Source organism: Annulohypoxylon maeteangense, assembly GCF_022496945.1.
Source record: "Annulohypoxylon maeteangense strain CBS 123835 unplaced genomic scaffold GGS22scaffold_1, whole genome shotgun sequence".
Lineage (NCBI taxonomy): Eukaryota > Fungi > Ascomycota > Sordariomycetes > Xylariales > Hypoxylaceae > Annulohypoxylon > Annulohypoxylon maeteangense.
This window is the reverse complement of record NW_025953248.1, coordinates 3,134,240-3,154,281: the sequence shown is the minus strand read 5'-3', so window position 1 is coordinate 3,154,281 and position 20,042 is coordinate 3,134,240. Positions and strand designations below refer to the sequence as shown.

General features: G+C 47.2%; 7 protein-coding genes across 7 annotated transcripts; 4 read left to right on the top strand and 3 right to left on the bottom strand.

Moving 5' to 3' along the window:
• The first annotated feature begins 189 nt into the window (after positions 1–189).
• Positions 190–2,288, top strand: GGS22DRAFT_13242 (vacuolar fusion protein MON1). Its single transcript, XM_047958503.1, has one exon. It carries the CDS (start codon positions 335–337, stop codon positions 2,165–2,167), a length of 1,833 nt encoding a protein of 610 aa, XP_047824243.1. The 5' UTR covers positions 190–334; the 3' UTR covers positions 2,168–2,288.
• On the bottom strand, positions 2,289–4,407 carry GGS22DRAFT_13281 (uncharacterized protein). The gene has a single exon (XM_047958511.1). It carries the CDS (start codon positions 3,766–3,768, stop codon positions 2,410–2,412), a length of 1,359 nt encoding a protein of 452 aa, XP_047824242.1. The 5' UTR covers positions 3,769–4,407; the 3' UTR covers positions 2,289–2,409.
• A 711-nt stretch (positions 4,408–5,118) lies between these two features.
• On the bottom strand, positions 5,119–8,365 carry GGS22DRAFT_183752 (uncharacterized protein; the record flags this gene model as incomplete). The annotated part of the gene is made up of 2 exons (XM_047964125.1): positions 5,119–7,638; positions 7,697–8,365. 2 exons carry the CDS (start codon positions 8,363–8,365, stop codon positions 5,119–5,121), a joined length of 3,189 nt encoding a protein of 1,062 aa, XP_047824241.1.
• A 1,660-nt stretch (positions 8,366–10,025) lies between these two features.
• On the top strand, positions 10,026–12,555 carry GGS22DRAFT_150822 (protein disulfide isomerase). Its single transcript, XM_047959372.1, has 3 exons — positions 10,026–10,731; positions 10,807–11,023; positions 11,084–12,555. Exons 1-3 carry the CDS (start codon positions 10,599–10,601, stop codon positions 12,234–12,236), a joined length of 1,503 nt encoding a protein of 500 aa, XP_047824240.1. The 5' UTR covers positions 10,026–10,598; the 3' UTR covers positions 12,237–12,555.
• A 103-nt stretch (positions 12,556–12,658) lies between these two features.
• GGS22DRAFT_150815 (uncharacterized protein) lies at positions 12,659–13,831 on the top strand. The gene is made up of 4 exons (XM_047959371.1): positions 12,659–12,933; positions 13,006–13,065; positions 13,223–13,268; positions 13,367–13,831. Exons 1-4 carry the CDS (start codon positions 12,773–12,775, stop codon positions 13,451–13,453), a joined length of 354 nt encoding a protein of 117 aa, XP_047824239.1. The 5' UTR covers positions 12,659–12,772; the 3' UTR covers positions 13,454–13,831.
• A 1,296-nt stretch (positions 13,832–15,127) lies between these two features.
• Positions 15,128–16,591, top strand: GGS22DRAFT_183749 (uncharacterized protein; the record flags this gene model as incomplete). Its single annotated transcript, XM_047964124.1, has 2 exons — positions 15,128–16,220; positions 16,278–16,591. 2 exons carry the CDS (start codon positions 15,128–15,130, stop codon positions 16,589–16,591), a joined length of 1,407 nt encoding a protein of 468 aa, XP_047824238.1.
• A 192-nt stretch (positions 16,592–16,783) lies between these two features.
• On the bottom strand, positions 16,784–17,836 carry GGS22DRAFT_13139 (uncharacterized protein). The gene is made up of 2 exons (XM_047958482.1): positions 17,255–17,836; positions 16,784–17,193 (listed from the first exon to the last, which is right to left on the bottom strand). Exons 1-2 carry the CDS (start codon positions 17,596–17,598, stop codon positions 16,977–16,979), a joined length of 561 nt encoding a protein of 186 aa, XP_047824237.1. The 5' UTR covers positions 17,599–17,836; the 3' UTR covers positions 16,784–16,976.
• Between the last annotated feature and the right edge of the window lie 2,206 nt (positions 17,837–20,042).

Here is a 20,042-nt window from a genome sequence, read left to right as displayed (position 1 = left end):
GTAGTTTCAGGGTGTTTCCCGCCAGCGCATGCTAAAGATATCCCGAAACAGCACAGTTGAGATGGATGTTCAAATGACGTCTAAGCGATAACGATAAGAAGCCCCACCATGTCCTCTAGACCCCAGACCTTATTATTACCTAGTACCAGCTCACCTTGCAGAAAGTGAGTTACGGTAAACTTAACTTAATTCAACTTTACTTCACCAACTTCCTTTCTTCATGGCAACTTATTGTTACAAAGCGGGTAAAAGTTGACACCAGGCACGGTTGTCTAACAAACAATTATAAAAAGGATGATACAGTGCAGCCGGTTGTCACGGAAATTGAGGAAAGATGGGCATGGAGAATGCTGGCTCATCAAGCACCGCTACCGCTCCAGGCCATGAAAATGCTCCTCCTCTACCTCCTAGGCCCGCTCAAACATCAGGAAATGACTCTACCGCGACCACGACCACGATAGAAGGATCTAATTTACAATCGAAACCTACTACAGCTATCTCTTCTATGAATATTCAAACTCTCTCATTTCCTGATGGATCACGCGGTACCTTCTCAACGACTAATGAGAATAATGCCGGAGATAGCGAACAACCTACGCCCGCAAATGTCGGTATGGCAAATATAGGGTTCAATCCTATTGCCGGTGACATAGATGAGTCTATGAGCGTGATGAGCATAGCCCCGACTCTGCGGCCACCAGGTGACTTGGAAAGTTTACTTGTTGGAGATGGGAGCAAGAAAAGTGCCGCGTGGACTCTCTTACGCTCGCAATATGCCGCTGTTCCGCCTTTTGAAAGTATCAAACTTGAAGAGGATACAACCCTCGCTAATTTTGCCGACGAATTCGATGATATACCGGATGAGTCCGAGAAGAACTGGAATGACGAGGACAGGGTGAAACTTTGGAAATCGAAATTGAAACACTTCATGATTTTATCATCTGCTGGAAAACCGATTTACAGTAGACACGGTGACCTAGGACTGATTAATTCGTCGATGGGGGTTGTACAAACTATCATCTCATTTTACGAGGGTGCAAAGAACCCTCTTCTAGGATTTACAGCCGGAAATACGCGGTTTGTTATCGCGACAGAGGGTCCTCTCTACTTTGTTGCCATAAGTAAGCTTGGAGAGAGTGATTCTCAGCTGAGGGCTCAACTCGATGCACTGTACATGCAGATCTTATCCACCTTGACTCTTCCCGCCCTGACCAACATTTTCGCTAATCGGCCATCCACTGATCTCCGAAAACCTCTGCAAGGAACAGAGTCCTTACTTTCGTCCCTAGCCGACAGCTTCACGAGAGGATCCCCATCCGCTTTGCTGGGAGCTTTAGAATGTCTAAGGCTCAGAAAGTCACACCGACATGCCATCAATAATGCATTCCTAAGAACAAGAACCGAAAAATTACTCTATGGTCTAATAGTTGCTGGCGGAAAACTTGTTAGTGTAATTCGACCACGCCGCCATTCCCTTCACCCCAGTGATCTTCAACTCATCTTCAATATGCTGTTCGAATCTGGGGGCGTAAAAGCTGGGGGAGGCGAAAATTGGATTCCACTCTGTTTACCAGCTTTCAACAACCGAGGATATCTCTATATGTACGTGAGTTTCCTAGATGCTGAGCCGGAATCCGAAAGGGACTTGACCGCTGCTGGTGAGGAAACTGCAGTTATCTTAATCAGTACGGATAAGGAGAGTTTCTTTGATCTTCAACAGATGCGAGATGATGTTGTGGTCGAATTAAAGAAAAAGGGCCACCTCGATATTATTAAAACGGCAGTGCAGCAAGGACGTGCAAAGATGAACGACATTGCGCCAGGAACACACATCAGCCACTTTTTATTCAAGTCAAGGGCTAATGTCCAGTTCTGCATGCCGTCTCTCCTACCAACCTTCAGCAGCCTAGTGTCACACAGAAGGCTCATGTCTCTTTATCATAATCTACATTCAACCCTTCATGCCAAACATACTCATGTAAAGGTACTGCATTGTGTCGGAGAAGATAGCACCTCGCTTGCTTGGATTACACCAATTTTCGAATTCTACTGCGTTGCGGGACCCAACGCATCTCGAGCCGTCATAACACAAGGAGCAAATAAGATCATTCAATGGGCGAAACGAGAAGAGGAACGGTTGTTTATAATAGGCGGAGGCGTCTTTTGAATTTAAATGACTATGCATTTCTAAGATACCCTTTTTCAGGAGAACAACTGCACAAATAATTTGCATTTACAATTCCAATTCAATCTCAATCCCATACTCCATACTCCATTCCCATCCCAGTTATCACCATTACCAGTGTTATACCTTCCCACCCATTATTTCACTTTTAATAATAGCGACTTTATAACGGCATATAACTAAACCGTCGCATTACGATGTTATAACTTGTCAGCGCTGTCGAATTAGTTCCGACTATGGCGTCGTTCAAACGAAGCGATAAGGGATTCCGAATCGGTGTCTTCGCGAGCGGTACGGCAGTTTTTCCTCGCACCCTCCGCTGATGTCTCTCCCTCCTCCTCACGGTACTCCAGCCGGGATCGTCGGGTATACGTCGCAGGTACAATTTTCACGAAATACCCATTCACGACATCTTCGATACCCTCTGCAGTTACTTCCATCTTGGGCGTTGGCGTAGGTTGTGTCGTCACCGTCTCACGCTCCTTACCCTTCTGAACATTGGTCTGGACCTGTGCTATTTCAGCCATCTCAAAGACTTGGCTGGCTGGCTCGTTCTTCTTAAATAGGTTCTTGATCTTGCGGAAGAACCGGGTCACGAGCTTGCGCCCCTTGCCCCCGTGCCCCGCGTTATTGAAGCTAGATTGGGGAGGCGACGGCTCGGTGGGGGTGGGCTGATGCCCTTGTGCCTGACATTCCTCCTTAGCCTTCTCTTTCTCCTTATCCTCGTTGCTTTCCTCCTTATCTTCCTTCTTTTCCGCTTCCTGGATCCCGTATACCTTGTCCGCGACTGCCTGAGCGGCCTGCTTGATCGCAGGATACTTCTCAAGCCATGCCGGTGTCGTGCACCCGTGCTCGAACTCGTACTTTCGGAACAGGTCGACGAGGTACCTCACGTACTCGTCGCGCGTCTTTGAGAATCTTGCGTTCTGGCCCGATATTTTAGGAATAACCGTGGCTGGGATCCCGACGATCTCCGCCTCCTGCGGGCTGGGCTGCTCTGGTGCTTGTTGTACCGGCCCGGGTTGGCCTCCAGGAACGACGCCTGGGACCACGATGGAGTGCTCCGATTGATGTTCCTGGACTATGTTATCTTCCTCGGTTTCATAGTCGTACACCGGTGTTTCGTCATCCTCCACCGTATTGCCATTGGTAAGAAGCAATGGCGCAGGGGTGGCGTCTTGATTCTTAGGGGAGTCTGGCTCGGGACTGTCGATAAGCGGGAACCGAACCTTCGCCGGCTTAACCGTCGGGCACGCAAAAGTGAATGGCATAGGTTCCGGCTCCTTCACTGATTCCAACGACGCGACTACCTTCGGCGGCTCTGGCGATCTAGGGAACAACGATAATCTGCTCATACTTGTAGGTCTGCTCTGCGTGTCGGGCGTCAACGAACTTGAGCTCTGCCCTGAACTACTGCTACCGATCAAAGGTGCCTGGCTGTAGGGGTTGGGTGCGCTGACTGTCCTGTTGGCACTGTGTAAGGGACTGGGTCGTGGGCGTTTGGCAGGACGTTGCGCGGTACTCCGGCTTTGGCTCCGGAATGGAATTGAGGTTGGGGCTGATACTAGATCTCTCCCTTCCATTGTGACCCGTCGGACACGGAGAGACTCGAAGATTGTTTGATATTGTTTTAATGCTTCGATCTTGTGTTCAGACGAGTATTACTATGAGTCGGTGACCGAGGCGTATTTTTGCGTGCTGGTGACTCACGCGTGCGTTGGTGTCGACTACAGTAAACAAGTTACTGCGACAACGTGCAGATAACTGCGTTCAACTGTGACTAGAGAAAAAGGACAGTTCAATTTTGCCACTTTTTCCCTCATATAGCCAAAGAAGAACAACAAGAATAAGAAGAAGAAGTGGATTTACTTGACGTTCTGCTTCGAATTTATCTCATAGGAATTTTGCGGTAGGGGAACGGGGAACGCACAGAGGAGAGAGAACGAGGGAACAGACGAAGACGCGGCAGCAGACCGCTAAGTTAAATGGACGAACTCCAGTCCAAACTCTGCGATATCAACCAGGCGACTGAGCGATCAGTGGTGAGAAAATAGATACGGGCGACTCAAAATATTACGACGAACTCTCGCTTGGACGAATATGTCCAGACTCTTTATCAATATCAACACAGGCTCGGGTTAGAAGAGGCGCGTGAGGATCTATCTGATAGCAACACTGAACGCCACTGAACTAAATATAGGTGGTTTTGGTATTCTCACGAGAGCTTCTAGTGGTTTAGGTTCAGTAAACCACTCGGTCACTACCTCGGTAGTAGATAACCATGTGCCGCAAACTTCACACCACGCTTAAAAAGACGTCAAATTGAACAGTTCGTACACCAACATCGCTATCTCGCCACAGCCATATCAGCGCATGAGCTACGTAATCAGACGTCCTTTGTACGCCTCTACTTCCTATTATATGATAGATACACCATCACAAACTATATTTCGAATTTGACTTCAGCCTCAAATCATCTATAATGTCAGCAATCGAAATCAGGGAGCTAGCACAGATTAGAGTACTTTCAATTATTTCATTCATCTTTTCCGCTTAGTGCCTTTACCAAATGTTCTTTGAGACTATCATACAGTTCATGGTTAAAAAAGGGGGTGGGAGGGGGTCACCTTAGGTACATGACACCCCCTGTATTCCCCAATCCTCCTGCCAAAGGTGACTTTACCCTACTTCGGCGAGCCGTCCAATCCACCGCGGCTTATACCAAGTTGGCTTCCACATTATTACAGACCTTGCTACAGAAACAGGCCTCAAAAAACATTCCGTCGTCCAAACTTAACAGCTAGCGAGTCCCAAAATTGCTCCAAAATGGGTCTGTTAAAACTTTCTTCTGGTGTAATCCAATGCATGCTGAAACTTCGATCGTGGGCACCCAGAATGAGATAAGTTGCATGTGCAAAGCGTCATGCCCTCTTTTATACACCATGATTCCTCTTTGCACATGCTCGCACTGCTGCCTTTGCGTCCTTTACCCACTTCAGAAGCTTCGATCGCACTCGTCGACCGAAAGCAGTCCGATTACTATATCCTTGCACTGACCGATCGTCGCCGGTTGTAAAGTGCTTATTAGCAAAATTAGCATTGGTAAGATAGGCACCTTGATCTAGTCTATTATGCCTCGTGGCTTCCGTGGCCGAATCCGATGGCGTTGGCACCGAATCTGATGTCCTCGCCAATAAGAAGCGAAGATTTGAGAAACGTCTCTTCAAGCCATGAGGATGTTTTGTAGCAGAATTTGTACTAGCTTCCATTGATCTTGAGTCATAAGACGGTTTTCTCGGCCGGCCCAGACGCATAGACGCCGTCCTTTTTTCAAGTTCAGGTTCTATTACCTTCGAATTGATCTTATCAAGTGAGCCACTAGAAGGAGGCTGGTCAATCCGCGTCGGTTCCAATCGCCCTCTACTCGCGTGGGGTGTCGATGTCAGACTGGGAGGATAGGTAAATAAATCTCGTGGCCGACGTCGTGTAATATCCAGAACAATGTCAGATGTTTCTGTGGCTGCATTCCGGCGAACCGTGGCAGGTGCGGGAGGACTAGAAGTACTACTTCTAGAAGATCTAAGCTTTAGCCTGTTCCGAGTGCGGACTCGGGGGATGAGGTCGCCTTCTTGGCCCTCGGGAATTGGATTAGGAGTCCTGGAAGGCCAGCGTTGGTTAACATCTGGTTCAAACAGTCTCGTATCAGAGGTGACCGTGGCTGCTGAGTCGTTAGACGCTTTAGCCTTCAATTTTAGTCTCGGAACGTGCTTCTGTAAGCCTGAGGTCCGATCACAATTGTACGTCGTTTCTACTTTTTTTACGCCTGTATCCAAAAGCTGAGGGGAAGAAGACCGATCAAACTTGAATGGCGAAAGGACTTCAGAAAAGTCTTCTTCATTGCTTGATGTGCTTAGTATGCTCGGCGTTGACGGAGGAATGTAATTTGGATCCCCAGGTAGAGGCGGTAATGCCTTCATAAGTTGAGGGATGCTATTCTTCAGCTTCAGTTGGCGGGCGGGAGAGATTGGTTTCGGCGATACGATAGGTGTCGTGGAACATGACGGGGTAATGTACGGAAAACCTTCGTTGTCCTCCCTAGGTAAGCTACTGGTGCTAATTCTAGGAACTGCCTGATTTCGCTTATGGCGCTGGAACCTCTGCCTCTGTACCTGGTTTGAAACCGAGATAGTGACACTTTCTCCAATATAGTTGTGATTAATATTGGAATTTTCCGTGTCGGCAGTGGGCGCATCGGCATCACTAACCTTATACCGGAAGCCGCTGACGCCATTGGGCGCTACCGACCCAGTCACACCATGCATGGCGCTCGTTTTGCTATAACGCGAACTAGTACGGTCCATCGTTACGAGCCCGTGTTTATTATTAGATTGTGCCTCATGCAGAATCGGATTCCCTAAATAGCCAGGAGCAGGTTCGGAACATGAACGACGTCCGATAGAATTGCCTTGCGGACTGGTCATGACTTTTTCCTCGACCAAATCAACATCGGCACTATCATCTAACCCTTCAGGTAGAGTCTCGTCCTGCGTATCATCTCTTAATATCACACCTTGCTCACTTCGAATTGTAGGAGCTCCACTGCCTTGAACCTGGACCTGCCTCTGCGGCGAATTTACGTTTGTCTTTGGTGTCGTAGTAGAGAGGTAATCCGTATACCTATACGTGGGTACGTCTTTTGACTCAAGATCAAGGTTCGGGTTGAATGTGTCCATAGATTCTCTGCCTGCCTGTGATGGCAAAAGATCAATATCACTTCCCCTCCCGAATTTTCCATCAATCTCAGAATTATCGAACGCGATCGATCGGGTTTCAGAGCGTATGGAGGCAGTGCGACAACGAGAGGGAGCTCGATCTATGATTGCCCTACAGCTCTCGACACGAGGCGTATTGGTGCCCCTCATGGATTCTGCCGTGCCTGCCCTATAAGGGCTCTGGCTTTCGAGTCCATAGAATGCAGAATCTCGCTGTTGATACGCAATTGCCAAGTTATCATCGGACTCCTGTAATACAAACGGTCGTTGATAATTTGATGCACGAGTGGGGACTGGTGCGAACGGTTGAACTGGAGTTAAGGTACGCGGCTGTCTAGGCTCAAACCCTTCAGTATAGTCATAATAGCGTGGCACGGGAGCGGGAAGGCCACTTGGTCCAACTCTGTGCGGCATACGGTGATACATGTTTCCAACCGAGGTGAGGCTCGATGCTCTAGACGAAGAACTATCTACTCTTTCATGGTATGGGGCGGCCCAAGACACCATCGAGGCAGCAGAATGCGTCCGCATTGATGGAGGCCTTAGAGGACCATGGCGACTAGGTGGACCCTGCGGCGGTAATGAAACTGAGGAAAGGCTGGCAGAAGCATGAAAACCTAAGGGAGGCGGCCTCCGCAGCATCGGAGGATAGGCGGGTCTGTAAGGGCCATGGACAGTCCTCTGTAGTCATTTAGTGATCAGGCGCTTGTTAAATCTACACATCATTTTGGCGACTCACATAAGAGGATCGGTCAATTTCCACCATCCGACTATAGTCAATTCGCCCATTTTCTGTAAGTGCTGGCGATGCTGGGCGAACTCCAGGTCTTTTCAGACGAGTGGGATAGGGGAAGGGTGATCGTGGACGTTGAAGCGGCCCTCCGCTAGCTTGACTTTGAAGCGTTGTAGTTGATCTATGATGAGAAAGATGGCGAGATCCACACGTGGTCATCGAATATGAACGGAGCCCAATCTCCTCCGAAGATGTTGGAGTTAACGTGCTGGTCGCTGATTTATGGCTCTCTGAACCATACATGGAAATTATCTCCGAGGTCGTATCCCTATAGGAAGGGAGATGTTTGCCGTTATTTCGACGATGTAATTCCTCGATAGAAGGACGTGGTGATAGGCGTTGTTGGCTTAGTTCGGACAACGTATCTCTCCGCTTTGGTGATGGAGGTACTGGTTTGATGCTGAAGATCCCGATATCTCCCGTTTCAGTTGTGGTTTTCAACATGCTCTCTAGGGCTCCAGGGGAAGGCAGCAAGACAGAATTCTCATTCACACTTCGAAGAGGTTTATGTAGTGGGCGACCAGGAGGAGGGCCATGAGGTGGTCTTCCTTGAGAATAGCTACTACGCAGAGTTCCATGGCTCGAACTGTGCCTAGGCAAGCGATAAGGATCCATCAGGAGAGTTGTAGCCTGAGGCACGAGAGTAGCACAACGATGGGGGAAGAGTTTAGATTATGAAATAAAATGTAATTGGGTTCGGCATTTAGTATAAAAGAAGACCTGATAACTAATCCTAGAACAACATCGAGCCTATGATTTCAGAGTTGGCGGCTTCGATGGTCTGGAAAAGTTACCAGATGAGGCCTGATGCCAAAGTGGGACAGATTATGAAGATGCCTGTTGTGTTGCGAACAAACTCATTTAATTCTGAAAAGCTAGAAGAATGATGTAAATAAGTTTGGTTCTCTATAATTTGTTTACGGGGTCGTTGCTGTTGAGGGGAAAAGTTAGAAGGGTCAAATGAAAAGAATAAGGGGGGATGAGATGGGTGATATGGCAAGCGCATGACTTTAGAATCTCCTTTCAATAACACCAAATGGAAGCCACATCCATGAAATCAGAACCTGAACCTAAATCTGATCCCATCATACTAACAACCCTCATTTGCTCTTTCCATAGATTTACTAACCTTCACCTCCTTGACACTATATGTGCTTCGTGTTTTTACAGCGCGTTTCGACATTGTCAGGAACTTGAGTCGATATGAGTCAGGTTGACGCTATATTCCACGTCAACTGATCTTACTCCGTCGTTGTCCTGTTGATACCAATGTACGCATGTATATATCTAAAGATGTCTTCATACACATGGTCGTCGATGCGGTGGACTTTAGCAGATACTGTAGTATGCTTTAGCGGTAGCTATGCCTAATCCAGCTCGTCTTGGGATGGTCGACGTCATTTTTATTTCCTTATGTATATTGACCTTCCAATCCACGATAGCGCTCTGGGAATATACCTAATAATTAGTAAGGCCTAGGTACCTAACGAATTCTATCCTGTCTTATATCCTATGGATATTAGTTGAATTCATTCTAATGCGTATTAGGTATATACCAGATATTCAAACGTCATGATAACATGTGCATAGATCCATTCACTATCTAGATCCGAGCAAGGCTTTTATCGATACTGCCGGAGTTGATTGCGACGCTCAGGGTCCCGGTGTTCTAGAGGGGTTCCATTTTGAGGCTCGCTGCAGGATCATTGCGATCTAATAAATCTGGCAGCGTGCATTATTACACATCCCTTATGTGCCTAGGAATACGGACCGTGTTGATACTGTACCACTTTATGCAGGGTGCCTTGTTCAACGGTTCCTCGGTTCCTTAGATCGTGACAGGACAATATCCGTAATAACGTGATGGCCTTAGATCAAATAATATGACTAATGCTCCGGTTGGAAAAGTTAACAACTGGCTTCATTGCTCAGGTGGAATGTTGGAAAGGATAAGCATCGTATTGAGTTTGTCGGGTTGGAGAACCGACTCTTCCGAGTATTGTATTCGTCCAAATTCTCGAGCCCCTTCCTTCCGAGTTTACTGATCTGGGTTATGATCTGAGCCAGCGTGCCAGGTAATTTGTATGGACAGTATGGAGAGAATTGAGCCTCGATGTGGGGCATAAAGGCGGAGCGAACTTCGCACTCGATTTAGTGGACACCATTGGATTTTTTTGTTGCAGGGGTTCCCCAAAAATATTTGTTAGTTCAACTTTGATCCATTTTTATGTAGTGGTGGCGGTGCGTCTTACCTTGGCGATATGAGGGGCCATGACAGAACCTTCCTTGAAAAGAGAACACTTGTCATTATCAATTGCTCATCCATGCACCTGGGCAGCTGCCACCGCTCTTATCAAATCGACAAGCGGTGGGATGACACTTTATGTCCCTGCATTTCTAATTAAGTGCGTAAGCCACAGCAATTGAGGGGAACCTAGGTACCTCTTAGTTAAACAGAATTGAACTATTTGATGATTCAGCTGAATTAAGACTGTGGCCAGATATTCGGAACTATTCAGCCTTTTAACCAACATTTGGTCTCCTCCAATCCTCTTCCCAATTCGAGCTCCCTTCTACTCTAAAGGGACACATATGCTACTGTAGAAGAATACAAAACGTCTTCCTCTACATCTTGCATTGACGGAATTGTTTTCTTCCACTTTTCATTATTTTCACCTTATCTAGCCGGTGTTATATCATAGGTACGATTTGCTATTTTAGTAAATTACATCACCTACCGCATTTCTATTGTGCCTCCGTTTAGCTAGTATTTGCGAACCGTCTTCTAGACGCAAATTGCACCCGTTAAAGTGCCTAGCTAATTGCATCCTCACTTAGGCCCTTCGCCATGTACTCGGCATTCTTTCTCGGCCTTCTCGCGGCCGCAGGCGTCTCTGCAGATGCTGCCTCAGACGTCACTCAACTAAACAAGGACACATTCACTGACTTCATTAAGGGAAATGACCTTGTCCTAGCAGAGTGTAAGTTACCCGTGACCTTAACTTCTGCTAGATTTCTATGTATATAAAATAGCTTTAACTAACACGGCACTTTAGTCTTCGCTCCCTGGTGCGGCCACTGCAAAGCTCTAGCACCCGAGTATGAGGAGGCTGCTACTACTTTGAAGGAGAAGTCCATCAAGTTAGCCAAGGTCGACTGCACAGAAGAGAGTGAGCTCTGCCAAACATATGGTGTCGAAGGTTACCCCACACTCAAGATTTTCCGCGGTCTTGAGAGCATCACCCCTTACACAGGCCAAAGGAAAGCTGGCGCGTGAGTACACTCCTCTTAGAATAATTCATATCCACCTATAATTGCTGACGGGGTTCACAGAATTACCTCCTACATGATCAAACAGTCCCTTCCCGCCGTTTCCCTCCTAACCTCTGAGACCCTCGAGGATTTCAAGACTGCCGACAAGGTTGTCCTAGTTGCTTACATCGACGCCTCTGACAAGGCATCCAACGAAACCTACACTAAGATTGCCGAGAAGTACAGGGATTCTTACCTCTTCGGTGCCACAAACGATGCTTCATTAGCTGAGGCCGAGGGTGTCAAATCTCCTGCTATCATCCTGTATAAGCAGTTTGATGAGGGCAAGGCCACCTTCACTGAGAAGTTCGAGGATGAGGCCATAGAGAAGTTTGCTAAGGTTGCCTCGACCCCCTTGATTGGTGAGGTCGGCCCTGACACCTACTCTGGTTACATGTCAGCCGGTCTTCCTCTTGCCTATATCTTCTCTGAGACTGCCGAGGAGCGCAAGACTCTTGGTGATGCATTAAAACCCATCGCCGAGAAGTACCGCGGCAAGATCAACTTCGCTACCATCGACGCCTCTTCCTTCGGCGCTCATGCCGGTAACCTCAACCTTAAGACTGACAAGTTCCCGTCTTTCGCGATCCAGGAAACTGTTAAGAACCAGAAGTTCCCCTTTGACCAGGAGAAGGAGATCACCCACGACACCATTAGCGCGTTCGTTGATGACTTCGCTTCCGGAAAGATGGAGCCCAGCCTTAAGTCCGAGGAGATCCCTGAGAAGCAAGAGGGTGCTGTCACCGTTGTTGTTGGCAAGTCGTACGAATCCATCGTCTTGGATGACACCAAGGACGTTCTGATTGAGTTCTACGCCCCATGGTGTGGTCACTGCAAGGCTCTTGCCCCTAAGTACGAAGACCTTGCCTCCCTTTACGCCAACAGCGAATTCAAGGACAAGGTTGTCATCGCCAAGGTCGATGCTACCGCCAACGACGTACCAGATGAGATCCAGGGTTTCCCTACCATCAAGCTGTACCCCGCCGGTTCCAAGAGCAAGCCGGTCAACTACAGCGGTTCCCGAACCGTCGAGGATCTGATCAAGTTCGTTAAGGAGAACGGCAAGTACAAGGCTAGTGTTTCGGAGAAGAAGGAAGAGGAGACCCCTGTTGCCCCTGCCGCAACTGAGTCTACTAGCAGCGAGGCTGCCCAAGAGACCCACGACGAATTGTAAACGTGGAGTATGAGAACAAGCCAAGAAAATTAGGTGTACAGTCAATTTCTTTCTAGTTATATCGACCGAGCAATTCTAATGAGCCGGCACACTGGGGCATCCTTGGGACTGGGATATATGTTGACTTCAGGTAGTTCAGCATAAGGTTCATGAATTTATTGTTTGTTTGATGAAATGTATTGTGTTGGTAATGAAGATGAAATTATATGAATTTACTAGTACACATGATGGATTCAGTAGTGTTGGTGAGGTATTTATGTATCTTTTGACGAACATCAAATGAATAAAGAATGGCCAACCATGACGATTAACTCTAAAAGCTATCCCGAGGTTACACGAAGTTAAAAGTGTTGCCGATAAATTTCCGCCGCATTTTAAAAGTCGCCAGACCCACATGTGTAGGAAGTTACTAAGAACCCCAACTTAATTGAGATATTGAAGCCCTTTGGCCACCCAACCTGAATGAAACACCTCAACCATAATTCCTAGCCAATTCTCTCTCATACGAACAGTTGGACGTAGCTGCTACCTCAATCATGGCTTCGAGAATATTACTCGGCGGAGCTCGAAGCGTCTCCGCGACTACCGCCCCTCTGCGCGTCGCTACCCGAAGCTTCCACGCGACACCACGATCACTAGCCGAAGCGACGGCCACTCCCTTACCAGTTCGCAAGCCCGTGGGCGCTTTTCGTGGAGGGTGAGTGCGGCGCATATATGCGCCCTAGGATTATTATTATGGGCGAGGCTAACCATAGTTTGCGAGCCATAGGCTCTTCGGCTTCCTCCTCGGTTCGACACTTGCTGGTGCCGGTGTTTACGGTTACGTCTTGTTAGTGCATTCCAAAGAACTCTAATAGGCTCTATCCCACGGCCTTCCATACTATTGCGCATTGGCTATACTAGAATGGCCAATGCCCAGTGCACGGATTTTGGTCAGGGGTATCCTACATGGGGAATGAGCGATTTGCTAATTGTGTGCTTGATAGACGAGAATACAAGGCCTCGAACGAGCTATTGACGGAGGATATCTATGTGCGTTTCTGCATTTGATTATTCCATGTCTTCTGCTGTTCATCATCGCGGTTTCGGGAGCAACACTTTGGCTGACCTGTGTTATTTCGGGAAAACAGGCTCTACAGGCTGCTTGCCAACGACTAAACACATACGTCCAACAACTGGAAGAGAAGATGGATGCGGTGGAACGAAAAAAGAAATGAGCGGGCGTTCGGCTGGTATGGAATACGGGTATGAATGAATGGATGGATTGTGATGATGTAGGAATAGGGTGCCGTATATGCATTTCTCGGCGAGCAAGCCAGCACGCAAGAGCTGGTCACATCAAAAAGAACTTGACATTTTTTTCTGCTAGCAGGGAGTTCAGTGACGGCAAGACTGTACAAAACATAAGCACACAAGTAATGGTTTCTGCAGGGCTTTGGAACGATGCATATCTCTCATGCCACTCAATTTCTCAATCCCAAAGATTGTACATTGTACATTACAAGGCGAAGCTACTTCCAAGTTCCTTTTTCCGAAAAGAGAGTATATATTCTTTCTACTGCAATACGCTACTTCCTAAGTTTGATCGTACCGGTCCGAAACTTAACCTTGGACTTCGGAAGTCCCACTTTCGACCGGGTCGGCCCGCACCTTCTACGGCCGGACTCTGTTTCGACATCTTCGACCGTGGGACGACTTGGACGGTAAACAGGCTAGTTAGGGATAATGACTAAGTTTCTCTATGGAGTTTTAGTTGGTAGGTTCGAGTACCTAGAGCCAGTCATACGTGCTTCTAGACGGCTAGGAAACTAATTTTGACTTAAAGGTCTTAGTACTTTCAGGTACAGTTGACTATAATCAAATCAACAAACATGTTCCTATACTATATTCATAACTTACTCGATCTCTAAGCAAGTAATAATTTCGCATCCACAACCTTGAATCCTTATGCTTAGAGTTGGCAATTACCCTATTGGCTGAACATCACTAAAGTTTGAAAAAGTCGATACCTAGGCTGCTGGGGCAACACGAGCTGCGCAAGCCACAAACCCGGATTATGAGATGTGATAACTCGTAACAATGTTTGCAAACACTAATAGGGTAGCCAAGGACGAACGTACATATGTGGCGCGGAGCCTGCTTCTGAATGAAAATAATATTGTCTCGGCAGCTCGGGTACATACTTCCAAGTTGCTGGGGTTAGTCAACTAGTCTCTACTGGAAGTCGGGAAGCAGATCAAGATCCATTGCGTGACTAGTCCAATCTGGTTGAATTTCGGTCTTCAGCCCTAGAAATACATATGAACCAGCGCAACCAACGATTCGCTCGTGTTCCTCACAAGGATCGTAAGACGAGCCTCCAATGCCGCGATGGAATTAGGAAGGATGGCGCAGCCTCTCGCACTCCAGCCGATCGAGGCTTATGTCATCCTCAAACACATGATTGTACTGAGAGACTTTATGCGATAGTCTTTGGAGATCCATTGATTGGCCTATAATATTCTATTATTGACGTAGCGCCTATGAATATTACAGGTTACTCTTTACGACGATCCATTTACATGTGGGCCATTCCCTGCAACAGGTAACACGTTTAGGTAAACCATTACACCAATTTTATATTATTATCGGGGAGTGGCTTTGGCTATGCCAATCAAGAGCAGGTAATATGTTCGCCAAGCGGGATCCAAAATCACACTGTACGTCACTAAGTTTTGAGAGTCGAAATTAAACCGACTACCAGAAACAGAAAAAGGAAAAGTGCCCCAGATAAGTTGAAGCAGCTAAGAATCCTTATCATGTAGAAGTCAAATAAAACTGATCTGAGGTGGTGCGGGATCTCGTCTCTTCCTTCAACATCGAACTATTCCCTCAGATAGCAATGTATCTCGATGGCATCAGCGGACTACCCCCATGGTTCCGAACCATACAGCACGCTCGAAGTGCGTAGCGTAGAGACATCGAACCCCCAAACTCTTGACGGCTCGAATAAGGAAGTGGTGTCGAACCCGGATCACAGCTATCCGCAGGTTGTTGACCCACAGACTCAGACGGCATGGGATGCTCCAAAACCAGAGTCCCCCTATGCGGATACAGAGGCGACAGCCGTCCAGGGACAGCCTAACCAGGCCACGAGGCGAACGATATGCGGGTTGTCACCGCGCATATTCTACGTCATTCTAGCCGGCGCGATACTGATTGTCATCGGTGCCATCGTCGGAGGCGTCGCCGGAGGTTTAGCCGGCAAGAAAAATTCATCTAACGCATCAAACTCGCCCGATTCGTCAACGCCGGGCTCAGGAACGACAGCCAATGTAAACGTCCTCGGCGAATCCAAGCTCGCAGCTTCGAATTGGACGGACCCGTCAGGCTACGTTCACAGAAGTGTGTTCTTCCAAGATCCGACCAACGCCATCATCGCCCGCCAATGGGACTCGCAGAACAAGACGTGGACGACGCGGAACGTCAGCCAGTTCATGCAATCGTCGACATCGGGGCCCATTAACCCTCTCCCAGGGACGTCCCTAGCGAGCGCGTCCTGTAGCAGCAGATGGGGCTCTTTGTACCAAGTCCTGGTCTGGTTTTCGGAAGCCGGGCAGAAGAACGATGTTATCAGCTGGGTGAACTCGAACAACCCCGTCAACAACCCGAACTTTTGGGTATACAACAACTCGGGCTTGCCGACGTGGAACGGCACGCAGTTGGCGGTGGCGTGGCAGCGCTGTCCGAATGATAAGTGTGTTGGGTCCTGGACGTTGGCGTATCAGGGCCGCGAGGGCTTTATTAGGGTTGCGAATGCATCGAATTGGGGGAATAATACGACTCCTGTTGTCAGGACCAACGCTGTCTCGGCTGGTGCATCACTCGCTTTGGCACCGGCGTTGCAGGGAGCTTATGTTGATGGGATGACACTGGCTACTCAAAGGCGGCCGGGGTCTATGGGCAGAACAACATTCCTGGGGGATTGGAACTGGAAAGAAGATGGTGAGAATCATATCACACCTACGCCATCACTGATATTCAAGCTAATTATAATTACAGACGGCACGATAATAGACGACGTCGACCCCCTAAAAACGCGGCAATTCGCCGCCACGACGATGAAGAACTTCACCCAATCCTTCTTCGTCTCGCTATCCACCGACGGCAGCATAACGGGGTCGCGATGGGACGGGAAGGCGTATAACGCCGTTCCGGAGATCACGTTTGCTCAGGGGCAGTCGACGAATTTCTCGGCCATCGCGATGACGGAGGATGCGATGTTCTACGGGATATCCGAGGACCAGATCTGGGAGTACTCCGTCGACACGACGGATCCGTCTACTTTTACACTTGCTGGCAAGGTATACCCTTAATAGATAAGCTATAATTAAAAATAAAATTTTAAACACCCGAGTTTGGAGTGCTTCTTAACACGTCCGCGCTCTAGAAGTTCGACCTCCAATGTTTTTTTAGGGGGGGATATAGTCATCCTCCTAAAACTCTGACAAGACATTTATATTAAGGTATCCACCTAGGTAGTATGATGAAATATTGGTATTATACTGGAGACGTTAAGTTGGACTGCGTTGATAGGTGCCTTCACTACCCGACGGAGGACTCTATCAATGAGTCCCGCGTCGGGTAGTAAGGGCACCTAGAAGCCTTAACGAACGTATAGTTCCCCTGGATATCGATCCTGGCGGACAGAAAAAGTCGCCATCCATTACATTTTGTGCTACCTCTGTGCAAGTGGCCTTTTTAACCAACTAAGTTACGCCGTCTGTTCTTGCAGTATCGTCTCATATGCCGTTGTAAGTTGTCACCGCGTCTTTTCATTCTCTTCCCACATTGTGGACATTGATCCCATATTCGCTCATGTACTGATTGGATATGGCGACGCAGATCTCTCGATTCTGAGAATCTTCTGTCACATTGCATGCAACGATGCTTTTTCTCGTGGCGGTGATTGTGTGAACTATACGATTTCACCGTAAGTATGTGGTATGTGACCAAGCTTTCTGCTGGGAGCGACTTACTTCAATCTACCTTGAGAGGAGAAAGATTTGCCGCATGTATTGCATGTTAAATGTGACAGCATGGAATTCTCTAGTGAAATGCGTCCAGGAGACGTATCAATCACTTGTATATCCTGCTCTTCGGGTAGCCATGAGAGGAATATCGAGTTCGGAGTGGCAAAATTCGGTGACGATAATAGACCTAAATCCCGGTCTATATTCAAACCTGAATCGGGATTATGTTGGTCAAGACGGGTAACTTCAGGTTCCCCAAGCTGATCAGGTGTTGAAATAGGCCCAGCATCACTGCGGGTGTTATTGAGCCTATCTGACAGCCAGTTAGAAATGGGGAATTGGCCAGACATTGGTACACCAAGCCATTCCTCCTCCGATTCTCCACGGGTCCGTATCTCAGGACCCTCGCTCCATCCATTTTCTCCTCCCAAGTAACCAAAAATATCGATTCCTTCGAGAAATCCGCCTGAGTTAGGAAGCCCTTCCAGTCCATCAAAAGAGCTCTCATGACTAACTTGAGGTAGGATACTGCCGAAGTCATTGCTTTCCTGATTACTGTTGCATCGTCTCGAAATAAGGGTCGAGGGAGGACGGTGTTAGTCCTCCCTCGGGAGTTGCTATGTAGTACTTATTGGACCAATGAAGAACTGCGACCTGGCGATATCGAATAATATTAGCTAAATCATCGACTCTATCATATTATCAAGGATACTCACCCTCACAGAAGCCACAGGTCACTCCTTAGGATTGTTCCCCAAGATATTTGGATACAAGAATGAAGATGCAATGATTGGAGATACCGAAGATCTTATGTAGGCAGTGATGTCAAGGTCCTAAGTGAGGCCACAGATCAAGGCTCTGAGGCCGGACGGAAATTATGCCGGTTCGATGTACTCTATGTCGTATTTATGCAAGATGAGGGTGTAAGGAGATGAAGGCAACCAATCGTGATGCGTTCTTGGTCCTGTGAGGCATTTGGAGTCCAAGGGGAGGCGAACCAATGAGATTTAGAATTACCACCGATCCCTAGATTGAGGCCCCCTCTTCGCATGGTCTTCAGACTCCGTACTCCGGCCAACATAAAAACCCTCGCCGATGCAGCGGTTACCTAGGCAGGCAAAGGAATCGGTATATGCCAAGTTATCACTATGAGCCCCCTAAAAGATATCTACTGCATAGTAGGTAGTAACTTAGGCAGCCTACCCTTTTTCAAACGATTGCCGACAACCCCAGGTCAGTATAATGAAAATGTAGTGGAAGATCAGCCACCTGCAAGTTTTCTTTTCCATGGCTGATCCGACTACCGCTTTTTCTATAGACCAGCCCCTGTCAGTTATGTATGTGATCTGCTGTCAGCTCAAAGTCGCCAGTTGGCAACTGTATAGCTAATTCACCACGCATCGGTCCACATAGTACTCTAATCAGTGTTTATACTTCCGTCATACTAGCTAGTCGACTTCGACTTTCTTAACAGGAGATGACCTTGATGTCGAGCTTGGTTAAGCGATCGCGGTAGAATTTAAACTTATCTATTTAGAGTCCCACGTTGTATCTCATACGCGCAATACCTATTCCCATCGACTCTACCAGCTGACCTATAAGGTCTCTCATATTTTGATTACCTAGTTACACAATGTATTGCAACCACCATGATGTCAGCATCAGAGCCGCAGCCCAAGTGCCGACATAGAAACCTACCTAAGTTTGTGTTTCTAATGTACATAATATCACAGTTCTGTTCGTCACAATAGCTATAGGATCTTCTTGAAACGACTGTAAATGCATCACATTTTCCTACCTGATCAAGTAGGATTCTTAGCCTATTAACATAGACAAGGTAACATACATCCCTATAACAGCCACTACTAACTCAAATTAGGATACATAAAACGATTCAATGTAACATATATCCACCAAGAAACGCGATATGTAAGTAAGTATATCACGGCAACAGGAAATATTGGCGTATCCGGCGGCACATTTACCATAGTACTCTCGCAGCGAACAGCCATATAGGCAGATAAATAAAAACAATTCATTTCTGATAATAGGGACGGCGCAACAAAATAGCAAGTTCACCCGTGAAGGAATCCATATTAAGTCAGTACAGTAATAGGGAAACATCGGTATAACTCTATAAAACATCATAGTATAATCCTTTCACAAATCCCACCGTTTCTTATTGAAGGAGTTATTGTAACAATCAAGTAATACCCAGGTAAATAGATAACTAGCTAGGTATGTAGATTTGCTTTTTATTCATATGCAGTCTATGTGTCCGAATCCAAAACGATCTGTGATCAGTTTTCAGCTCATGTAGTGATGTTACATAATTACCAAAGTAGGTGTATTCTCATGCAAGTTGACCTAATATATGAGACATTCATAGATAGATCGGGATCCTCCCACGTTCCCGTACCATGGTATTTGAATTGCATCAGATAACGCCTCCATCTGTTTGATCCAATAAACGTCGTCGGATGGCAGACCGGTTGAATAATGGCGAATAACATCTACTCTGTCGTTATTGATAATTATCTACGAGCCAATTTATCGCTGGACTGCTGAAGACCAGAAGGTACACGTATAGTGTTATCGCCGCTTTATCCCCCAAGAGAATCAAACTATCGTGGAGTAGGTATGACATACTAATGTCGTGGAACTGTTGCATCATGCGTGTAAGACCTGGATGGTGGCCAACCGCACAAGGGTACTTACAAGTATATAATATGTATAGTCCAAGACATCAGCATAGTATTACATCCCGGATATCCTGTTGTGTTACGCATGAACT